At 33.1% G+C, this 22,489-nt stretch overlaps 1 protein-coding gene across 2 annotated transcripts; it reads right to left on the bottom strand.

The window, feature by feature from the left end:
• Positions 1–7,203: 7,203 nt before the first annotated feature.
• On the bottom strand, positions 7,204–13,512 carry LOC133305774 (calcium-dependent protein kinase 32-like). Of its 2 annotated transcripts, XM_061506015.1 has the most exons (9): positions 13,065–13,512; positions 12,719–12,782; positions 10,862–10,985; positions 10,609–10,752; positions 9,715–9,867; positions 9,443–9,558; positions 9,154–9,321; positions 8,548–8,778; positions 7,204–7,668 (listed from the first exon to the last, which is right to left on the bottom strand). In XM_061506015.1, exons 1-9 carry the CDS (start codon positions 13,208–13,210, stop codon positions 7,513–7,515), a joined length of 1,302 nt encoding a protein of 433 aa, XP_061361999.1. In that variant the 5' UTR covers positions 13,211–13,512; the 3' UTR covers positions 7,204–7,512. The 2 variants fall into 2 exon arrangements, with proteins under 2 accessions (XP_061361999.1, XP_061361998.1); XM_061506014.1 differs by having other exon boundaries at positions 12,719–13,512.
• Positions 13,513–22,489: the final 8,977 nt, after the last annotated feature.

The following is a 22,489-nucleotide window of genomic DNA, read 5'->3' as shown; positions in this document are numbered from 1 at the left end:
AAGTCAGTTTCTAGCTCAACCTCGGATTCCTCACCTGCATGCAGCATACAGATTGCTCCACTATATTAAAGGAACCATTGGTCAAGGACTCTTCTATTCTAGTTCTGGTGATCTGAAACTTAAAGCCTTTTCAGATTCGGATTGGGCATCTTGCATAGACACCAGACGATCTGTGACTGGTTTCTGTGTTTTCTTGGGAAATTCACTCATTAGTTGGAAATCAAAGAAACAACCAACAATTTCCAGATCCTCAGCAGAAGCTGAGTATAGAGCAATGGCCAATGTCACCTGTGAATTAGTTTGGCTACGTGCTATTCTGTCAGATTTTGGATTTATACATCAAGGACCAGCATTGATCTTCTGTGATAATGAGGCAGCTCTTCATATTGCTGAAAATTCTGTTTTGCATGAGAGAACAAAACATATTGAGATTGACTGTCATTTGGTTAGAGAAAAAATCTTGAAAGGAGATGTGAAGGCCTTACATGTATCTTCACAATCTTAACTGGCTGACTTACTTACCAAAGCCTTGCATCCAAATCAGTTTATGACCTTACTAAGCAAGATGGGAATCCTCAATATTCATGCTCCATCTTGAAGGGGAGTATTAGAATAAATAGTTTTAATTCTGTTTTATGGTCTGAATAGTTGTTGGTATTATTTTGATTCTTATTCATTTAGTTTTTAGCTGCTTCTAGAATACCTGAGGTTTGTTAGAGTTTGTTATTCTTGCCCTCTTTTCACGGGTATGAGTTGTGTTTTCTACTTACGGTTATTCATTTCCATCTTCAATATATAGATTTCTTTTGTAAACAGTGACAATTAATGAAAAAGATGATTATTCCTTTATCTTGTAATATATCTTTTATTTTTTTTACCCATCAATCACGATTTACAGAAATACGATGAAAAATGAGTTACCCGAAAATGTTACTAAAAAATTATTTAATAGGTCAAAATATTTCCGAAAAAATTATTTTGACTTTTGATACAGAGAGATTACGAGGGTTATTTTTATCAATTTTGTGTGTTAATTTTTTCCTTATCATGAGAATTCTATAATACCACCTCTTTTTGGATAGTATTTTCAAAAAAATTTACACACAAAACAAAATTTCAAAAAAATAAGATTCCTGGAAAAAATTGTAGAATTCTCGTACCAAAAGATAGGTAAAAAAGATTATCATCCTTAATTTTCCGGGAATCATAAAAAAAACCTTCTACCAATTGCCACGTTAGACTTTCGTGTATTGATGATTAATAAGTATACGCTTGAGCGCACATCATATATTGCGTTTTGAACTTTAAAATAAGAAAAAAAAATACCTATGTACATGTATGGAAATATTTAAATATTGTAGCCGTTATGTATAAATAAAAAAAAATTATTGTAGCCGTTTTTATTCCCCTCGAGGTAATGAATTTGGGATATAGTGGGGTTTCGTGAGGTTGGTTCTTTCATCCATTTTATTATTTTGAAGCACAGAGACATTCCCATATCATTGCATGAAATGACGGAGGACATCTAATGAATGTTTGATTCTTCGTATGCGTAGGGAATTTCGGCTCTATCTTTCCAGGTGCTCACTCACAAAAATTAGGACAGTTAGGATTCAGTATGACTAAACTTTTTTTGTCAAACTGTTTGGCATGTACAGTTGAATTGTGAAATAGGAATAGATCTTCACATGTATTAATTTTATATAATTTGGTCATGTGGGTGATGTGTAAATTTTGTTTCTATTTCCCTTTTCATGAATATTTACAACGGTTAATAGGGCCCACCTATTTAAGGAAAGAGATGCGATGGAATAATTGAATCGGACGGATGATACGAGATCATTGTGGTTTTGGGATGTTAATGAAGGATGCGTAATAAAAGAGAATCTATTCTTTTCTCTGTCGTTTTTTTTATTATCTTGGAAATTTTGTAATACTTACTCTAAAACTATTTGTTTACACATTAGTAATATTTTTTTGTTTTTCTTTTTATCTTCGGATTCCTATCTAACGACTCAGGACATAATCATGAACGTGAAGAATAAAAAAAAAAATTTATTTTTTCTGTTTTCCTTGTTTGTGCTGAATTTTGATGTATTTATTTTGAGTATTTTTTCTATTTTACATATTTCACTAACTAGTGTAAATTAAAAAATAAATTACAAAAATCAAACAAATCTTGGTAATTTCAAAAGGAAAAATTACCAAATCCTCAACGGAGATGGAAAGAGAGGGATTCGAATCCTTCCGTGCAAAAATTCGTACAATAAATTAGCAATTTGACACTTTAATTTAGTCCACTCAACCATCTCTCCCCACTTAAAAAAGAATTATTCTTGGATGTCATTTTTAATTATATACTTTCAGGAGTACATATTTAAAAAATAGTTGCATAAATGAACAATATCCTTCCTCCAACATAATTCTTATGTTTCCCTTAATGAATCATGATAGTTTATTAACAGTGTATCTCTTGTAGTATAAGCGTGCGAAATGCCATTCCCTAGAGTTAAATCTCCATTCTTTAGACAATTATGGATGATCTTTTCGTAGGTAGCGGTTATGAGATAGACATATCTTCCAAGTGATATATGACTCAAGAGGAGAGAGAGATATGTGGACATTATAACTTATTTCAGAAACTAAAGTAAATATATATAGAGATCAAACATAACCCTAGGACTCATTGGACCCTTTTTATATACTAAAACCCAAAAAAAAAAAAAAAATTTAAATTAATAAGAGCATAACCCAACAAAATAAACATAAAATTTTTCCATGACTAATAAAATTTATATGTGAGATGATGCACTCCCTTATTTTTATCTCAATCAACAAGAGTATGATGCAACCATAGACATATACTTGTCACTTTGAGGGCGCTTATTATTCGTTCACGCAGTCTCTATTTAATTTGTCAGCATCATCACAAAATAGCTTTAGATATCGTAAAATGCTTGAGTAGTTGGGTGCAGGGGATGGCTTTGATTACAAGACATTTCCTTTTATCACTTTGAAAAATTTATCATTAACCTTTTTTTGTGGCCTCTAAAGTTCCCTGAACATTTGTCACTACTGTATCAATGCTGCCATGATGAAATGTTAGACCTCAATGCATCTCTCTCTCCACGTGTTTGTTCACCCATATTGTTAATTTTCATGCAGAAGCTTTGTTTACATTTATGCAATGGTTAGTAAGGTAGTAGAACAAGCAACCAATCTATAGTGATCAAGGCCTAAGAATCTATATTGGAAATATGCCCTTCCACGTAAGATGACCACGTGGCAGAAATTGGTTGGTGCCTTGTGGCACAATATTATATATTGAAACCCCATGACTGTAGTGTTAGGGAGAGATGCATGCATGAGAAGGATAATCATCAAATTTTGAATTGTTATATCATCATGGTATGGAGCACAATTGGTGGATGGATTAGATACATAACCACCTTAGAAACTTCAAGATAAGAAATTTCGTGTTGAACGGTAAAGTTTGATTTGATCTTAATTATTAGCGTAACGTATTCTTACTCTATGAATGTATGAATTCATAGTGGATACAGACATAATCATGTGCGTATATCAAACGATTGTACATGCATGAAATCATATAATCCAAAATTGGGTAAACAAACTTGAAGATAATTTGTAGGTGACATAACAAGTTGATCAGAAAGATGTTAAAAAGAAAGGCAAAGCTTATTATGAGAATTTGCATCTATTTAAAAATCGCAAATCGCACGCAATTTGTAAAAAAGAAGATTTGAAGGATGAACAATATATGTATAGATGTACTAAAAAACTCTATAATATTTAATAATTTATTAATAAAATGGGGCGTGAAGATTTTGATATCATGTAAAAAATTATTTAATTCAAAAACTTAAATTGTTATAAGAGTATTATTTTAATATTTTTATATTATATTTCTCTAATACAAATTTGTGACAGAATTTAAGATAGAAACATAGAAAGAGAGGTATCTTAGTAGAATTCATATTGATTTGTCAAGAAGTATAATTGCATGGATGAAAATGTGATTGGCATCTATAATTAAGTCCACATGTTTTACTAACTCTTTGGTTTGAACTCATCCATTGGATATACATATTGGCTATTGCACAACAAAGTTTTGTCATGTGTTTAGGTATAAACAAGCCAAAAGGGATAGAATACGGTGTATTGAAGCAACTTGAATAAACCAATAAATTTGTCAATCATGTTATGAATAAAGGGCACTGTACCTATAGCCATAAACACATGCACTTATCATAAGTGTCCCGCACATGTTTACCCGGGTAAAAAGGTCCGATTACTTCGTAAATAGGAGTTGACCTATCTATTTTCCTTTTTGCCCATAATAAATACATAATTTGGATTTAATTTTAGGAATTTTCTATTTTAAAGTTATGTGTAGTTAATTAGCCTTAAAACCTATTGTGACGCCGAACCAGGGCACCTTTCCCTTCAAGGTAAAAAAAAAAAAAAAATCAATAAATTGTACAATTCAGAAAGAGAAGTCAATGGCCAGAGAAGTTAGGGTACATATTACTGGTTTTTTCTTTTTTCTTTTTTAAAAGTATAACTGATAAAATGGACAACCAAAAAAAATGGACAATTAAAATTTCTTGGTAAACAAAAAAGAAGTGTTTAAAAAGAAATAAAAAAGGTCATTCTATACTTTATATTATGTGCTGTTTATATTTAAATCAGCAATATCAAAACTTGTATAAAAGTATAATTAGGAATGGCCTAACTAATCTTGTGGTTACAAGTTCATTAGAAAATTAGGTTGTCAAGTGGATAAGATTTCATAACTCCCTAATAGCTTTACATGTTCCCTTATCAATGTATTTATTGCTTTAGATATTCTAACGCATGATAAAATAGATTTGATCCTAACACATTTATTATAATTGACAAGTTGGATTATGTTCGGTAAATAAAGAACGTCTAGTTGATAAGCTAGTGATTATATATACGAGCAACACCTTTATCCAATAGTCCAACGAGCAAATATCAGGGTTGTGTATTTGTTCACCTGGAGATTGTGAAAGCTATAGGTTAGAATAAGCAATGCACTCTCTCTCTCTCTCTGCTGTTCTCTCTCTGCTGTTCTCTCTCTGCTGTATGTAGCAGGGTGAGTGTGAGGCAACAGATATATATTTAAATTTAAAAAGGATGAGTAAAGCAAAAACCATCTTTTCATTGTAGCAGGGTTTTTGTAAAACTTACAAAAAAATAAATAAAAATAAGCAATGCACTGAATGTGACCCACTTGGTCACTATTCTGGTATACATTAGGCCCAGAGCAGTGGAAAATGACCCAATTATCTCGTAGATGGTGAACGGAGGTGAGAGATATCAGTTGTAATTAGTTGGAGGTCGGGCACAAGAAGTTGATCCACAAGATTGAATATGTATTGTAAAAAAAATATTTTTACTATTTCCTAGTAAGAATGGCTTAACCCAACAAGAAGATTTGTTAGTAGATTAGGTGCGTGTTTAGTGTGATGTATAAGGCATGATAGTATAAACTTATACTATATGTTATGATATTTTCAGTTGTTTGGTGTGACCATCGTATAGTATAAGCTTATACAGCATAATCCCTTAATACATCAAAATGATGTATAACTTAATCCGGCCTAAAGGTGAGGGATAATGCCTGATAAGAGATTGATGTATTAACATCGTTAACCAATATAATTCTCAAAAATTAATATATTATTTTAATATTAATCTATTAAAATAAAAATTAATTTTTCAATATATTAATTTTAAAATATTGAATATTTTTATTTTCATAAAAATTAATTTATATTTTGAACACACTGATCAATAAATTTTTATAAAAATTAATATTATATGACATTTTTTGAAGAATTGTATAAATTCTTTATTAAAGGATATATTTATCATATATAGTATTATATATTACATTACCAAATACTAGATGACATTATCTTATACAATATATTATTTTATACAATACCGTGCCAAACGCTGGATAGTATTAAGTCTTATACAATCAGACTTTATACTATCAGATCTTATACTATCAGGCCTTATCTTATACTATGCACCAAACATGCCCCTAGACATCATTCATCCTCCTCTATGAGTGTCTCCATTCTCTTACTTCTCTCCAATTCTTATCAAGCTCCACTATATCCAGTATTACTGAACTTTCAAATACAATCTATTCTGATGTGCTAACAGTTTTCAATAGCATTAAACAAATAAAAAGAGCTTCAGGTCAACAAGAATTGATAAGCATGCTTGAATTTCCCATGCAAGACTCCAAATTTGCAGCACATGACAAAACATCTTATTTAGAGGAAGTAATAATTACATTGCAATATTAAACGTCTGCTTTGCCAGTTTGGACGTAAAAGTATACTAATTACCCTCCCTCAGCCATTAACTTATTTTATTAATTAATGCTTTAACTGTAATACAAACAGATCCAAACAATTGTATTTCATGTTTTCAATTTCTTCCGATCGATTGCAAGAAAAAATATGAATTCACTCAAAATTGGGAAAACATGTTAAGCTTTTAATCAAAAGAAACAAACACCTAGGCATATAATTTCATTGTTCTAATGATACTAGTAGATGTAAAATTAAAACAAAACCCCTCTCACTCACCCAACAATTCCCACAATGCTAAGAATTAACAACACAAAATTGGATCACTATTGGCCACTTGTACATTTCCTCATCAGTTACTGGGATGGAGAATGTTGTCAACCCAGTTTCTGAGTCATAGTTGAAGTCCGTTTCAGTGTCACCCACCACACACTTAAGTGGCCGCTGAGAGGAGTAAACCTCAAATCTGCCACTTCTCTCAAAGCAATAGTTGCTGTGTCATCAAATACTTGTTTTGTGTCACATGCTTTATAGATTTCAAACTGCTCCACAGATCCTCCAGTGTTAAACATATCCAATAGCCTTATTAATTGGTGCAAATGAAGTGCAATTTTCTGTCCATCACCATTAGTTGTGTAAATAGACCATAGACATAAAACCAAAAGCCAATGACATCTCTTCATATTCCTAAAGTTATGGAGTTATATGTGATCTATATTTAATCATGGCTTATGCATTAATAGAAAATAACAACAATAAGGTGAATATAACTATAAATGTGAAATCGATTGTTAATTTAGACATGAATTTTTTTTATAAGGTTGGTCTTAAAATGCAAAATGATTATAATAATATTTGAAAATATTTACAGTCACAATTTGAAGTCTTGTACAATCCTCCCATCCTCGCCTTTCTCCCATGACACCCTCAACAAACCAGAAGGACCAAAAGAAAAGAAGAAAATCACTCAGACATCACTGCTCAGGCCTATATCCAATTTCACCCCAAAAATGGGTGATTCTCGAAAGGATATAAGAAAAATTAAAATAAAAGAATTGCAATGAAAGAAAAAGCAAAAAGGATGACTTCTCCTTTATCATATTTGCCTTTCCACAAGTAAAATATGCCATTTCTAAAGTCATCTACTCTCATTGTTTGATTCCAACGACCCGTCCTTCATCAATTTCAGACTTAGACTAGTAAACCTCTCTCTCGAATACTGCCTTGATGCTTTTCTCCAATCTGTGCCAGCTTTCATCATTGCAGCAAATTCCTCATAACTTATTCTTCCATCCTGTAATTTCATGAAGAAAAGACATTAAAGGTTGGATCCGAATTTGACAAAAGATCTATCAGCAATTTTGTAAAATCAAAATCCAGACCAAGAACAATTTGTAGATCCATATAGACGAGTATTAGGAATTCAAGTGTGAGTGATGAAGTTTCATATTAGGTAGGAATGAACTAAATGAGGACCACATAAGTAAAAAGAGGAAATTGATCATCTCATGTTAAATATGAGACAATCTTAATCATTTATGATCAAATTAACGGTTGTTTTTTGTCATTTCCTATTCCGATATTTTTTCTCTCTCATCACTTTTGATTTGTCCATGAATGATTAAGATTGTCTTATATGACCTGGTCATGTTAAATAACATATAAGAGGATCCATTCGCGTGAAAAGAACCATAAACAAATAAACTCTTTTCCTTATGGTTTTAGATTGAGATATGATTCAAGTTCATTTTTTGGTGGTTTGGATATGCTACTTAGCCCATTGAAAGAAGTCTCCCCTAGATCACTTAACATGGAGTGAGGGAAGAAATGAGCGGAGGTTACTTCCCCTTGTTGGGATATACTTAAAGGATAGGAGGGAACTCTATTCCCCCATTTGGAAAGTTAAATTTAAACTAGAGGGAAGGGGTAAGTTGTAAAATTAATTTAAAAAATAATCCTTAAGTGGCAATCTTATGAGTATAATGCAGGTCTAAGGGATATCTAATTTAATAATTTTGTGCCCATCACAAGAAAGTTGTTTAAAATTGGATCTGAGAATATCGTCAAGCAAATACTCAACTGGGTATTAAAGCATAACTGAATAAAACAAGACTTTTAATTTAAATTCTTAACCCCAGAAAAAATAAAATTGATAAAAGAATGAAATTCTGACCTTATCTGTGTCCACATCATGCATGATTGCATTAATGACTTCTTCACTGTTCGTATCAACCTCATCACCCAAGGCATTACGTAACTCTTCAATTTCAATATACCCACTTTGGTTCTGATCAAAAAATTGGAAGGCTTTGTGAAGGTGTTCATCATTGCCCATCTTTCTCAGATGAATAGAAACGGCTAAAAACTCTCCATAATCTAGGTACCCATCTTTATCTAAATCACCCTGTAAAAGCAATCCCCGAAGATTAGAAGTAGAAGAGACAACTTTCCAAGGCCATATATGTAAAACAATAAATTAACACATAGTACAGTACATTCATGTAGAACTTTCTATTAAAGTAAAAGAGGAAACAGCACCAAGAGAATTAAGAATGTCTGCTTGTGACAATTTATTAGTTCAAACATTACTAATAAAACCTGTTTGTGTTAGCATATATGAACTAATACACTAATACACTAATACGAAGTAAAACAATCCAAGTTTGCAATTAGTTTGATATATTACAAAAACAACACTATGGAAAAACAATTATTTCTTTACATATCAATTGTGGAACAAACGAAGAAAGATTCAAGGTAAAGGGTAATTAATACTCACAGCTTCCATAATTATTTGGACATCTCCTTCAGGAACTTGGTGGCCTAGCTTATGCAATCCTTCTCGTAGCTCATCAATGTTAATCTTGCCTCTATTTCCTGTATCCATCAGCTGAAATCCCTCTTTAATTCCAGCAACTTCTTCTACTGACAAATGCTCTGCAATCACCTGCTCATAAGAAATTCCAACAGAACAAAATCAATAACTTCCAAATTAGGAGGGTCATATATGGATAAACATTTTGGGGACTATTCCACATGAGATATCCAAATATTGTTGAGAACATTACCCTCAAAGCTCTTTTCTTAAGCTTGTTCATTACAGAAAATTGCATGAGCCTTGCTCTAACAGTTTCTCCTAATGAAACATTAGGAGCTTTCTTTGCATTCTGTAACCACGGATGATCTGCATATAGTTAACAACCAACATTATCATCCTTACATTTCAAAGTTAAATTAAAAAAACATGAAAACTGTTCATCTGCTAAACAGACAATACTCCACACAATTCAACAGTTTATACTTCATCTCCCTAAGCATTCTAATATGAACATCATATTACCCAACACTTCCTGTGCAGTAAGCCGGCGCTTTGGGTCAGGATCAAGCATCTTCTTCACAAGGTCTTTTGCATTATTTGAAACCTTTGGCCATGGCTCCCTTTTAAAATCAACTACTGATCGTATAATTGCTTGGGCAACTCCCTGTTCAGTTTCTGCATTTTAAGAGAGAGAAGATTTAGAAAATCAAAAATATCACACAGAAGAAAGGAAGAAATAATGATGTAATAAAAATTGCACTGAAGCAAAGGAAAATAATTGAAAGATGACTTTTATCATCATCCTTTATCTCATCAAACATACAAATGCAAATAAATTATATGAAAAACATCACATCAGCACAAAAATAGCACTTCATCCGCATAATAAAGATCATGGTAAATGATTGCATGAGAATAAGATCCATTCCAAACAGGACATAATAACTAGAGTATATTCTATCCATAAAGAAATGGAAACAAAAAATTGTTGAATTCTTCAAGGATTTGTCAATTCATTGGACAAAGATGTTGATTAGCCAAATATCCCCAGTAATGCAATTAATCATCTCATCATCTCATTTTCAGACAACAGATCATGCTGGTTAGTTCAAGATCATTAGTGAATAAGGAAGGGTAACAAAGACATTGTCTTTATTGTCACAGTCCAGAAAGGTGACGAACTAGAAGATAAGATTTGTTTAGTAACAAACAAACCACTCATTTTTTTACCGAACTAAAATTCAAAAACATGCATTTATTTTACTTCCAACAGTTTCTATTACAATTATAAATATAAATATAAATATATTTATGTTAGTAGCTAGAACTCCATAGAGCCCTAAAAGTGGATCCTTAGATATGTAAGATCTCAGACTCACAAAAGCCTAAAACATCATTCACAAGACAAAAACCAACCTGCCCAAAATGGCGGGACACCACAAAGTAAGATGTAAAGAATTACTCCAGCACTCCAGATATCTACTTCAGGGCCATAATTCCGCCTTAATACCTCAGGAGCCATGTAATATGGACTTCCAACTATCTCATTAAATCTTTCACCTGTAGAAAATGGCAAACTTCAGTTAATTGTAAATGTATACAGAAGCAACAAAATGATGAAGATCAAGCGACAACATCAAGATATTCAATTACTATCCAAAAGTATTACCTGGTTTAAAGAAAACTGACAATCCAAAGTCAATAGCCTTCAGAGGTGCTGTTTCCTTCTTGCTTCCAAACAAAAAGTTCTCAGGTTTAAGATCCCGATGCATCACACCATGCTTGTGGCACATCTAAAAACCAACAAAAATTCAAAACAATCATGACTAAATCCCAAATTTTTAATAGCAATATATATATATATGGAAGCTGTTCTAACAAAACAAATAGAGTTGACAACATTTCCTTTTGTACTAAGAATTCCTACTAGGAAAGAGGAATCCTTCCATCAAAATTTCAGAAAGAATCAAGGAAAAACATAGATATATATATATATATATCTATACATATGTCTAGTACATATGTACTAAAATACTATTTTATTTGTGAATATCTCTATCACAAACGAAAGTTGTGAATCAATTCAAGATTGAAGAAAAATAGAATATTCATTCATTAAATAATTCACTCCATCCATATATATATATATATATATATATATATATATATAGGGCGAGATTCTTTGACACCAAATTCTAACCGTTGATTTCTGTCGATTAACGATTATCATTTATTGAAAATTAATGATTAAGAGAAAAAATAGAAATCCTCATCCAAACCGAGAAACAAATTATACCTGGCCCCAACATTTCAACTCTAAAAGTTCAAAACCCCATTTATAAATAATATACAATTTTTTTGACTAAAGTGTGATCGACAATTAGCTCTTTCACCAACAGATAACACAGTAAACGCCATTTATAACATATACCCCGTATTCATCATGTCAAATCACCAAGACAAATCATAACACAAGAAAACATAGTTTTCAAAATTTTACATTCACTATTTTCTACTACTAACTCATTTTTTATTTTTTTTGGTAGATACTACTAACTCATTAGATATACTTATCCAGGCACTAAAGATGCTCCAATTTCATTAAACACTAAATCTTATAAACTAATTATGCAATAAAAAACCAATAACCCTTAAATAAATCAATACACAAAAATAGATATTAAATAGCTACACCTTATTAAAATTTATCGACTTCTAAAAATAAATAAATACAAAAAAATCACATGTTCGAGTTCCGAATCTTGTATGTGCTTCTGCCCCGCTTAAATCGAATTAATCAAATAATTAACCAACCGACGGAAAAATTAAAAAAAAAAAAAAAAAAAAAAAAAAAAAAAACTCAACTTAAACCGAATTAGTCACATAACCAATAAACCAACTAAGAAATTAAAAAAAAAATACTAACTTGAACCGAATTAATCAAATAATCAACGATTTTTTTAAAAAATATATATATAACCGAATCAGTGATATAATGAATAAACAAATGGAGAAATTAAAAAAATGAAAATTTACATGAAAGAATCTAAGGATGTATATATACGCCTTTAACGTTTCTTTTCTAAAATAAATATAGATAAATTATTTATATTTGCTTCCAATACGAGATTATTTTGGATTAAAAAATTAAAAAATTATAACAAAAAAATTATTATAATCCTGAATTAAAGTACAATTATAAAAATAGCTTGATTTCATACTAAAAACGAATTCATTTTGGGTTTAATGTAGATAAACTATTTACATTTGAGACATTGACAGTAAATAAAACGAATATATATATATAAAGAGGTAGGATCCTTTGACGCCAGTGTCAAAATTCAAATTTGACATCTCATCTAAGAGAGCCGTTAGATCAAAAAATATCTATGGTGTCACATGCTTGCCAATGTCGTTGATCTTTTTTTATCTAACGGCTCTCAGATGGGTGTCAAATTTGAATTTTGACACTGGTGTTACAGGATCCTATCTCCGTATATAAATAAAATTAAAAATAAAAACTTACTTGCACAACTTCAACGATGGTCTTGGTGACGAAGGCGGCGGCGCGCTCGGTGTAATGGCCGCGGGCGACAATCCGGTCGAAAAGCTCCCCACCTTCACACAATTCCATAACAAGATGGACATCATTGTCATCCTCATAGGTATCCTTCAAGGTCACGATGTTTGGGTGTTTAGGTATGTGTCTCATGATCTCAACCTCCCTCCTCACATCATCAATATCCACAGCGGATCTTAACTTCTTCTTCGATATCGATTTGCACGCCAACTGCTCCTTCGTTTCCCTATCCATGCAAAGGTACGTTATCCCGAATTCCCCTCTCCCAAGCTCCCGGCCCAGCTCGTACCTAAGCCCGATCTCTCGGCCCGTGGGCTTCTTCAGCACCACCAGCTTGTTCCCCGGCCCATCCTCGAACTGGTTTTCCCTCTGCTTCTGCTTCTTCCTTCCCTTCTTGTTGTTTCCACCAGACGATGGCGTTACGCAACAATTACCCATTGACGTGGAATAATTGAATAACGATTACGTTAAATTGGGTATTCGAAATTCAAGATCTTTGCGTCAAATTTTTGAATTAGAAAATGAAGGTAATGAAGAAAAGGAAAGAAAAATTGGAATGTGAATTGGTTAAGAGGGTTGTGAGAAATGATGATTTAAGGGAGGGTTTTTGAGAAGGGAGAGAAAGAGGAATTGAGAAAAGGAAGAGGGAAGAAGGAGAGGGTCAAACTTGATCCGCAGACACTTGGTCCATCGTCTCCTTCTTCTTCTTCTTTAATCTTCTTTCTCTTTCTGTTTCTCTTTATTTTTCTTTCATGAGATTTTTTCTCTTTCTAGAAAAAGGTAAAATCAATGAGCTGTTGTTTTTCCCAATTTTGTCCTATTCACACCAATTACACTACGAAAATCCAGTTTTTACATATGTAATTATCTTCTCTTCTTTCGTTCTTTTGTTATTTTTGGCAAAGGTGAATTGTGATATCCTTTTCTGTTGAAATATTTTGTATTTGTAGGTACAAAAGGAAACTTCCTTTGACTGTCCTCCTCTCTAATGTGTAATTCCGTTAATGCCATTTTACAGGAAACTTAGCAAGGTAAACAAACACGGCATTGCAATTCAAACATCTGGTGATCTATTGGTCACAACTCACAACTGGGAATTTGTTTTTGTCATGTGAAAAATAATAAAAAAATCCTTTATTGTTATAAATAAAATGATCCTTGGATGTCCATAACTCAAAAATAATATGACTCTGGATATGATAGTTGGATATTTAATCCCAAATTATAACCATTGAAGAAGTGTAATTGTCGTCATTTATCCTATTGTAACATACCTTGTTTTGAGAGCCTATAATAGATACACGTACAAAGCTTCAAGACACACCACGTACAAAAAGAATATATTCTCTTATTTCTCTCTTATTTTTATATTTTCTTCTAATTATATTTTATTTCACAAAACGTTATCAACACGATAGTCTCTACTCTCTACCATTTAAGAGCCCTCTGCACCGCACTATATATTGACTACCATAAAATCCCCTTTTTTGGTATTCTTTTTCTCTCTCTTCAATGGCAGAAATTCGCTTGCAACAGGAGGACTTCGACGTCTCACAATAACCACAAGCAATTGCTTTCTGCGCCACCAATCTGATCTCTGACGACAATTGTTCCGACATTACTGAAGCTCTCTCCTATGCCCACTCTGAGCGTCCTCTAACTATAAGTTTCATTCCATTTTTTTTTCTCTTTTTGTAACACCTCGTTCATGACCGATTTCTATCATTATCTATGGCATTAAGTACAGTTATAAACATAGCAGTTGAATTAAAATACGGCTAACTTTTTCTTTACTGTTAACAATTGTTATTTTTTATTTTAAACTTTTTTCATATTTAAAACAATCTAAAACTGTAACTTCAACCTTATGCAGAAGACTTAAATCTTGCTTAAATGTATCGTACATTCATTTGATTACATATCCACATTGTTCCCATGAACATGCATGGTCCTAATATAACTATTCTTTATTTTCCTTTGCTCACTAAGCCCCTCACTTGTGCGGGCATCATCAGCGAGCAATTAAAATACAAGACAGTGGCAAAGGTTGTCTCGCATCTCCTCGCTTCAGCAAGTAGATCATATTTCCTCGCTCCATTGTTCGCTGAAGTGAGCATGTGAGTGAGCAAATTCAAAATCAAGGCAGTAGCTACTGCCATCTCCAAATTTAGCTCGTTAGGCTGCTCGCTTCAGCTATCAAGCCAATGAAAAACCTCTTAATTTAGAGAGTGGAGTAACAGGGATTTCTTGTATCCCAAGCAACTTGTATCCCAAGCAACTGCTCGCTTAAGAAAGTATGACATCGAGCAGAGCCCTGTCCAGACAGTGGCTACTGTCTCCATTTATATTTGCTCGCTGGACTGCTCACTTAAGTGAGCAAATCAGCGAGCAACTCTGCACTTTGAACGGTTCCCTTGGTTCTATGAACCAATCCTTAAGAACACTTGCCTCATTTTTGTACTTCATTAACTTGGAATGGCAACCATATGCCTAAGATGCACTTACATCCTTAAATATATCCCTTTCTTGGGTTGCAATCAATTGCTCTTTCTTTACTTGAATAACAATGTATCTTCTATCTTATTATCATGCATCTTTCTAACTCTTTCTCATGCAAAATAGACACTTATCTTTCTTCTCATTTCTTGCATATATCATTTCATACATGCATCAACATTATAAATCATTCTATTTGCATATCAACATACACATTCTCTTCTAATGGAAACATACCAATGAATATCATCATAGGGTATATCATTATGTCTCATATCTATTATAACTTTGGGAACTTAATTACATAACATGATCAAAGTTCCTTACAGAAGTATTCATCAAGGGTAATACAAAATAACAATGATCATCTTTTTAAGTTCCTACATAAAGAAAATTCTTCTTAAAATGGGATTACAATTATATTTACAACAAAAGTAATACTAATGTGTCAACATGGCATGAAATCAACTCTAAGATGGCCCCTTGCCAAGAGATGTTCCCTCACCATCAGTGGAGGTACCTAAAATGATATCCCTAAACGTGGGGTGACATAAAATTCTCAGTAAACTAAGGGTCCTTGGAGAATCACTCCACCCTATAGTTCATTTTCAGTGTATCAACAATATTAAAATAAGCATGTATACATAAAAATATTATGTGACGGAACTTCTAAGCATATCCACTCTGCTTGTGGCTCTTAAGTGTCTTTACTCCAAGGAGTCCCGAAGGCTTTCCAAGGGAAGTTCCTTCTATTTTGACTATTCATTCTATTTTTTCTTTGGTATGGCCAACCATTGCATTTTCGAAGAAGATGTATAATACCTTATCAAGGATTGTCCCACAGGATAAATACCCAAGGATGGTATACTTCTATGGGTTGTTCCAAAGGATAAATACCCAAGGAAGTGCTCTGTCTACTTCCTATTATGTTTTGTCTACTTTCTATTCTTTCTCATTATACATAATACAAGTTTAACACTCAATGCACAATATAAAACCATTCCTCCCTAAGGAAGCATGGTGGAACACACAAAGGACTGATGCCCAAGGTTTGGAAATTTACCTATTGTAAAACTTCTGTTTTCTGCTCTTTATATCTTCTTTTCTATCTCTTTACGCCAAAAACCAACACTTCAAAACAATAACAACCTAGTGCAAATGTGTAAATGTGATCATTAACACATACATCACATAAATTACTCAGTCTGTGGCTAAAGAATCAATATTTATACTTAGACATTGCCTTACCTCTTTGTTCTTGACTCCAAGGTTAGATTTTTCAACCTAATGTTGAATCCAATGAACCTTCTACCACCAAACCATCATTTGGCTCATATCTATAATATTAAAACATCAAATAACTCATCAAAATCCATTAAACTCTTTCCACAAATCTGATTTTCATAGGTTACTATTCACCAAAAATCAACATTCATGATTCTTGATAAAGACATGAAGCAAGTTGAGATTACTCACCATAGATCAACCTAGGATGAAGTGGTGATGATTTTCCAAGCTCAAAGCAATCAAACAACACTCAAAACTCCAAAAGCTTGAAATAACTAATTTCTTTGGATGATGATCTCTCTTCACACAAGGCCTCTCAAGTGAAATGGTTTGTAGAGTTTTACTCACAAGAGAATTCTAAGCAATTAACCTTCCAACACAAAAGTGTTTCAGCCCCTAAATCAAAAGCTAGGTTTTGAAGTGGGTTAACAATGGGGTATCCATTTTTAAAGATGAAGAACCGAGAAAGATGAAGTCTTATAACACTAATGACTTTGCTAAATTTTCATTTAATCAATTTATGCTTTATGCTTTATTGACCATATTCAACTTTCTTCTTAGAAATTCCTTCTATCACTACCAGAAAATCAAGTTCCAAAGGTTTACCTCAACTCCGAAGCCAATGGTCCCCAACGTAAGCTCCAAGCTTAATCCGCTTCCATAGCGTCCGTGAGAGGCAACCTATATTGATCAACATAATGACCACCAAACCATTTGCAAACAACACATCAATTTCATAATAATTATGATCAACAATTATCCCTTAGGTTCAAAGACCATCATACAGCTTATTCAATCATCCCAACCACTAGAATCATCAATCTAGCTCACTAATCTACCAATGTATCAACCATTGATTAAAACCACATTTTCTCATCATTTTTTCCTCGCACACTACATGGTTCGAAATTTACAAGGAACCATCCATCAAGGTTCTCAATCCAATCCACACTTATACTCATCATATAATCCTATTATTTACATATTCCAACACACAATCAATCACTCTTAACCATTACAATCCATGTTCACATCCCAAATTTTCATCTATTTCCACCAATTTCACTAAGTTACAACTTTCTATATCACCATAAATTTTATTGCACCAATCCTCATTATACATCATTACAAGCAATAAATTACAAAGGGGCAACACCATTAAAGGTTCCTAATTACCCCCATTCATCACACATCATCAAACCCACACTCATATTTATGATCTTCACAAAATTCAAAGGAAAACAATGATTCTTACCACCAATAGCTTGCAAATGTTCCTAGGAGTGATAATCAAGTCTCCACACAAGCCAAAGCACCACCCAATCTCCCCAATCACCTCAAATTCGCCCAAGGGAGGTGGAGGAGGATCTCTTCACACACTCACTTTCAAGCCACTCTCAAGAAGGGAAATGTACTCACAATCTCACTACAAACAACTTTGATGTTGGGACCTAAGTGATTTGGTGGCTAGATTTCAAGTTTGAAAAAAATCAAAACCTCCAACCTTCACCCATGGAGCGCGCACGGGAAGGAGAAGAAGAAGGGAGGGAGAGAGAGAAAAAGTGAGGGGAATTTGGTGACACATGCCCCACTTAAGTGACTTTGTTCCTTAGGTGGGTCCCACACTCGATTTAACTTCCATCAATCACTAATTTCAACCACAAATTCATAACCATATAAGGCCTTTTTAAGTTTAAAGACATGGTTAGGTAAATCATTATCTTCAAAACCGGGAAGTTGATCAACATATACTTCTTCTTGAATATAACCATTTTAAAAGGCACTTTTAACATCCATTTGAAAGAGTTTAAAATCCATTATACATGCAAACGCAAGTAGCAATCTAATAGCTTCTAATCTAGCAACGGGAGCATAAGTTTCATCATAATCAATTCCTTCCTCTTGATTATATCCTTTAGCAACAAGTCTAGCTTTGTTTCTAGTTATTATGCCATTTTCATCAAGCTTGTTCCTAAAGACCCATTTGATTCCAATTATTGGATAATCATTTGGTTTTGGCACAAGTTCCCAAACTTGATTTCTTTCAATTGATTTAGTTCTTCTTGCATTGCCAAGAACCAATGTTCATCAATAATTGCTTCATTTATGGTCTTAGGTTCAATTTGGGAAACAAAAGCTAAGTGATTACAAATATTTCTAATTGAGTTTCTAGTAGTTACCCCTTTGGATATATCACCAATTACCGCATCAATGGGGTGTCGTCTAGCTACTCTCCAATCTTGTGGTAGATTGTTTCCATCATTGGTTTGTTGACTTGGTGTTTCTTCATTGTTTGCTTCCTTTTCTTTTTGTCATTCGTCTTCCTCTTTGTCATTCAAGTTTATGTTTTCCATGCTTTCTATAACCTCATCATCACAAGGTTCCTTTCTAGGCAAGGCATTGTTAGTCTCATTAAATACAACATGAATAGACTCTTCAATAACCATTGTTCTTTTGTTATAGATTCTATAAGCTCTACTTGTAAGTGAATATCCTAGAAATATTCCTTCATCAGCTTTAGAGTCAAATTTGCCAAGGTTTTCTTTTCCATTATTTAAAACAAAACATTTGCAACCAAAGACATGAAAATATGAAATATTGGGTTTTCTTCCTCGGTAAAGTTCATAGGGAGTTTTCTTCAAAATAGGTCTAATTAAAGCACGGTTCATAACATAACACGCGGTGCCAACGACTTCCGCCCAAAAATATTTTGGAAGATTATTTTCATTTAACATGGTTCTTGCAAGTTCTTTCAATACACGATTTTTCCTTTCTACAACTCCATTTTGTTGCGGAGTCCTAGGAGCGAAAAAATTATGTTCAATACCGTTTTCTTCACAAAACATTTCAAATTCTTGATTTTCAAATTCTCCACCATGATCGGTTCTAATTGAAACAATATTTGAAGATTTTTCATTTTGAATAAGCTTGGCTAGTCTCTTGAATGATTTAAAAGCATCGCTTTTATATGTAAGAAATAAAGTCCAAGTATAGAGAGAATAATCATCCACAATGACCAAGGCATAGTAATTGCCACCAAAGCTCATGGGTCTAGTTGGTCCAAAAAGATCCATATGTAAAAGTTGTAAAGGCTTTGTGGTAGAAACAATATTTTTTGATTTAAAAGAAGTCTTTACTTGTTTTTCCATTTGACAAGCATCACAAACTTTATCTTTTTCAAATTTGAGCTTTGGTAATCCAATCACTAAGTCTAAGGATATCAATTTGCTCAATTGACCCATGTCAATGTGTGCTATTCTTCTATGCCATAACCAAGAGTCATCTTCCTTACTAATCAAACATTTATCGTCATTTGAAGGCATACCATCTAAGTCTATCATATAAATGTTATCCACTCTATGACCAAGAATTTTAACTTGCCCATCAATTAGACTTTCAATTTTACAAGAGGTTGAGTCAAAAATAATTTTATAATTTTTATCACATAATTGACTAATGCTAAGCAAGTTATGTCTAAGGCCATCAACAAGCAAAACATTTTCTATAGAAACGGAGGAGGAATTACCAACTTTTCCAATACTGAGAATCTTTCCTTTGTTGTTATCTTCATAGGAAACGTGTCCATGCTCTTTCTTGGTGAATGATTGGAACTTAGTCACATCTCCCGTCATGTGACTTGAGCAACCACTATCCAAGTACCATTTAGAGCTTTTAGCCTTCAAGCAAACCTACATCACAAAGTCAAGATTTAATTTTTGGTACCCAAACCTTGTTGGGTCTTTGTGTGTTAGTCTTGGGCTTAGTTCCCTTAGGAACCCACACTTTCTTTTGCCCAATAATACCATTCTTTCTAACTTTACATGTGGATGCACTATGACCTTTTCCACCACAATGAAAACATTTAATGAATGGACTACTTGTCATGTAGGATGGAGAAATGAAAAAGTTTTTATATGATTTTTCTTGTGTGCTAGTGTCAAAGCTTAAACCGGATTTGTTGAACATGCTTCTTTGTTTACCAAGCAACACATTTAAGTTATCTCTTCCACATGTGAATTTGCTTAGAATTTCATTTAAATAATCAATTTCATTGTTTAGATTTTTACATGAAGTACATGATGATGAAGATGCATTATCATTTGTTGAACATGCTTCTTTGTTTACCAAGCAACACATTTAAGTTATCTCTTCCACATGTGAATTTGCTTATAATTTCATTTAAATCATCAATTTCATTGTTTAGATTTTTACATGAAGTACATGATGATGAAGATGCATTATCATTTGAAGATAGGCATTTGATACAACTAGTGCTAGCATCAAGTAATTTGAGAGTTTCATTTTCATCTTTCAAATCTTTCACTTCCTTTTCTAAAGATGCAATTTGTTTTTCCAAAGAACTAATAGTTTTCCTTGATGCTCTAAGAGTTTTAACATGTTTTAGTGTTTCATTATGCATTTCTTCAAACATGTCAGACAACTCGTCATATGAAGGGGAAAGAGTAGAGCAAGACGAGTTTACCTCGGTTTCAGATTCATTTTTGTCCTCATTTGCCATGAGACATATATGTTGAGTTCCTTTGCTTGATTTCTCTGGTGGTCTCCCATCTTGCAAGAAGCATAGGTTTGCTTCTTCCTTGGAGTCATCATCGGAAGAACTAGATTCGTCATCCCAAGCAAGATAAGTCTTCTTGAAGTTCTTTCTATCCTTGTCTTGCTTCTTTTCATATTTGTCTTTCTTTTGAATATTTGGACAATTTGATTTGTAGTGACCGGTTTTTCCACATTCATAGCAAGTGATGGTGAGTTGTGAGGATCCTTCATCTTTAGATCTTCTTCTAGGAGGAAATGCGGATTTCTTTGAAAAATTCTTCTTAAAGAATTTTTCATACTTCTTTACGAAGAGACTCATCTCATCTTCGTCAAGGCCATTTTCGGAATCTCCATCTTCTTTTTCCTCATCCTTCTCTTTGCTTGGTGTTGAGGCCTTCAAGGCAATTCTTTTACTTTTCTCGATGGCTTGTTCCTTCAAGGTTATTCTAGTTAGCTCCATTTCATACTCTTGGAGCTTGCCGAACAAGGTTGCAAGATCCATGGTTTTCAAATCTTTTGATTCCGTAATAGCCGTCAACTTGGGTTGACATTCCCTATTATGAACATTTCTCATCACCTTAGCAATTAACTCTAGGTTAGTAAAAGATTTATCCAAAGCATTTAGATGAGTGACAAGGTGTGTGAATCTTTTTTGCATACTTTGAATACTTTCATTTTCATGAATTTCAAACATTTCAAATTCTCTAGTGAGTGCATTTAATTTTGTAAATTTAACATCACTAGTTCCTTCATGGGTTATTTGAAGAATATACAACATTTCCTTAGCATTCTTACAATTTGAAACACGAAAGTATTCATCACGACCTAAGGCATTTGTAATCAAGTTTTGAGCTCTAGCATTCCAATTTCCTTTCTTAATTTCATCTTCGGTGTAATTATCTATATCTGTAGGAATATCTTCATCTTTCTCATTTTTTATAGTAGGTGGTGTATACCCTTTTTCAACTACACTCCATATTCTTAAATCATTAGATTGAAGAAATATTTTCATTCGACTCTTCAAATAGGAATAATCGACGCCATTGAAAAAAGGAGGTCTAGTACTAGAAGATCCCTCAAGGGGCATATCATGGTTCAAAGAAGCCATCCCTTCTCTTGAAGCGGTTAAGCTTTTTACACAAGAGTTCAAGCTCTGATACCACTTGTTGGACAAGTGGCTTCAATACTCAAGAGGGGGTGAATTGAGTTTTACAAAATCTTTTCGCAAAGTGCCTCCTTTGATATTTTAAAGACTATTTCTTCAATAAAGTGATTTAATGAGGAAAAATCTAAGTGTCAAATCAAGTGTAGAGATTAACAAAGTAAGCAAGCGAATGGATAAAGATAATCTAAAGATGCAATTTCAATAATAAAGTAAAG

The sequence above is a fragment of the Gastrolobium bilobum genome, unplaced genomic scaffold (genome assembly GCF_033153095.1).
Source record: "Gastrolobium bilobum isolate Gb01-03AN ecotype WA unplaced genomic scaffold, APGP_CSIRO_Gbil_v1 utg3836, whole genome shotgun sequence".
Taxonomy (NCBI): Eukaryota; Viridiplantae; Streptophyta; class Magnoliopsida; order Fabales; family Fabaceae; genus Gastrolobium; species Gastrolobium bilobum.
This window is presented reverse-complemented; position numbering and strand designations above follow the sequence as displayed.

What these genes read in the sequence shown, in the direction of transcription:
- LOC133305774 (XM_061506014.1), bottom strand. Translation starts at nt 13,210, where the DNA reads ATGGGTAATTGTTGCGTAACGCCATCGTCTGGTGGAAACAACAAGAAG. An exon ending in TGTCCCGCCATTTTGGGCAG is followed by an intron (nt 9,868 to 10,608) that starts GTTGGTTTTTGT and finishes CTTAAAATGCAG; the next exon opens with AAACTGAACAGGGAGTTGCC. An exon ending in TCCAAATAATTATGGAAGCT is followed by an intron (nt 8,779 to 9,153) that starts GTGAGTATTAAT and finishes TTGCTTTTACAG; the next exon opens with GGTGATTTAGATAAAGATGG.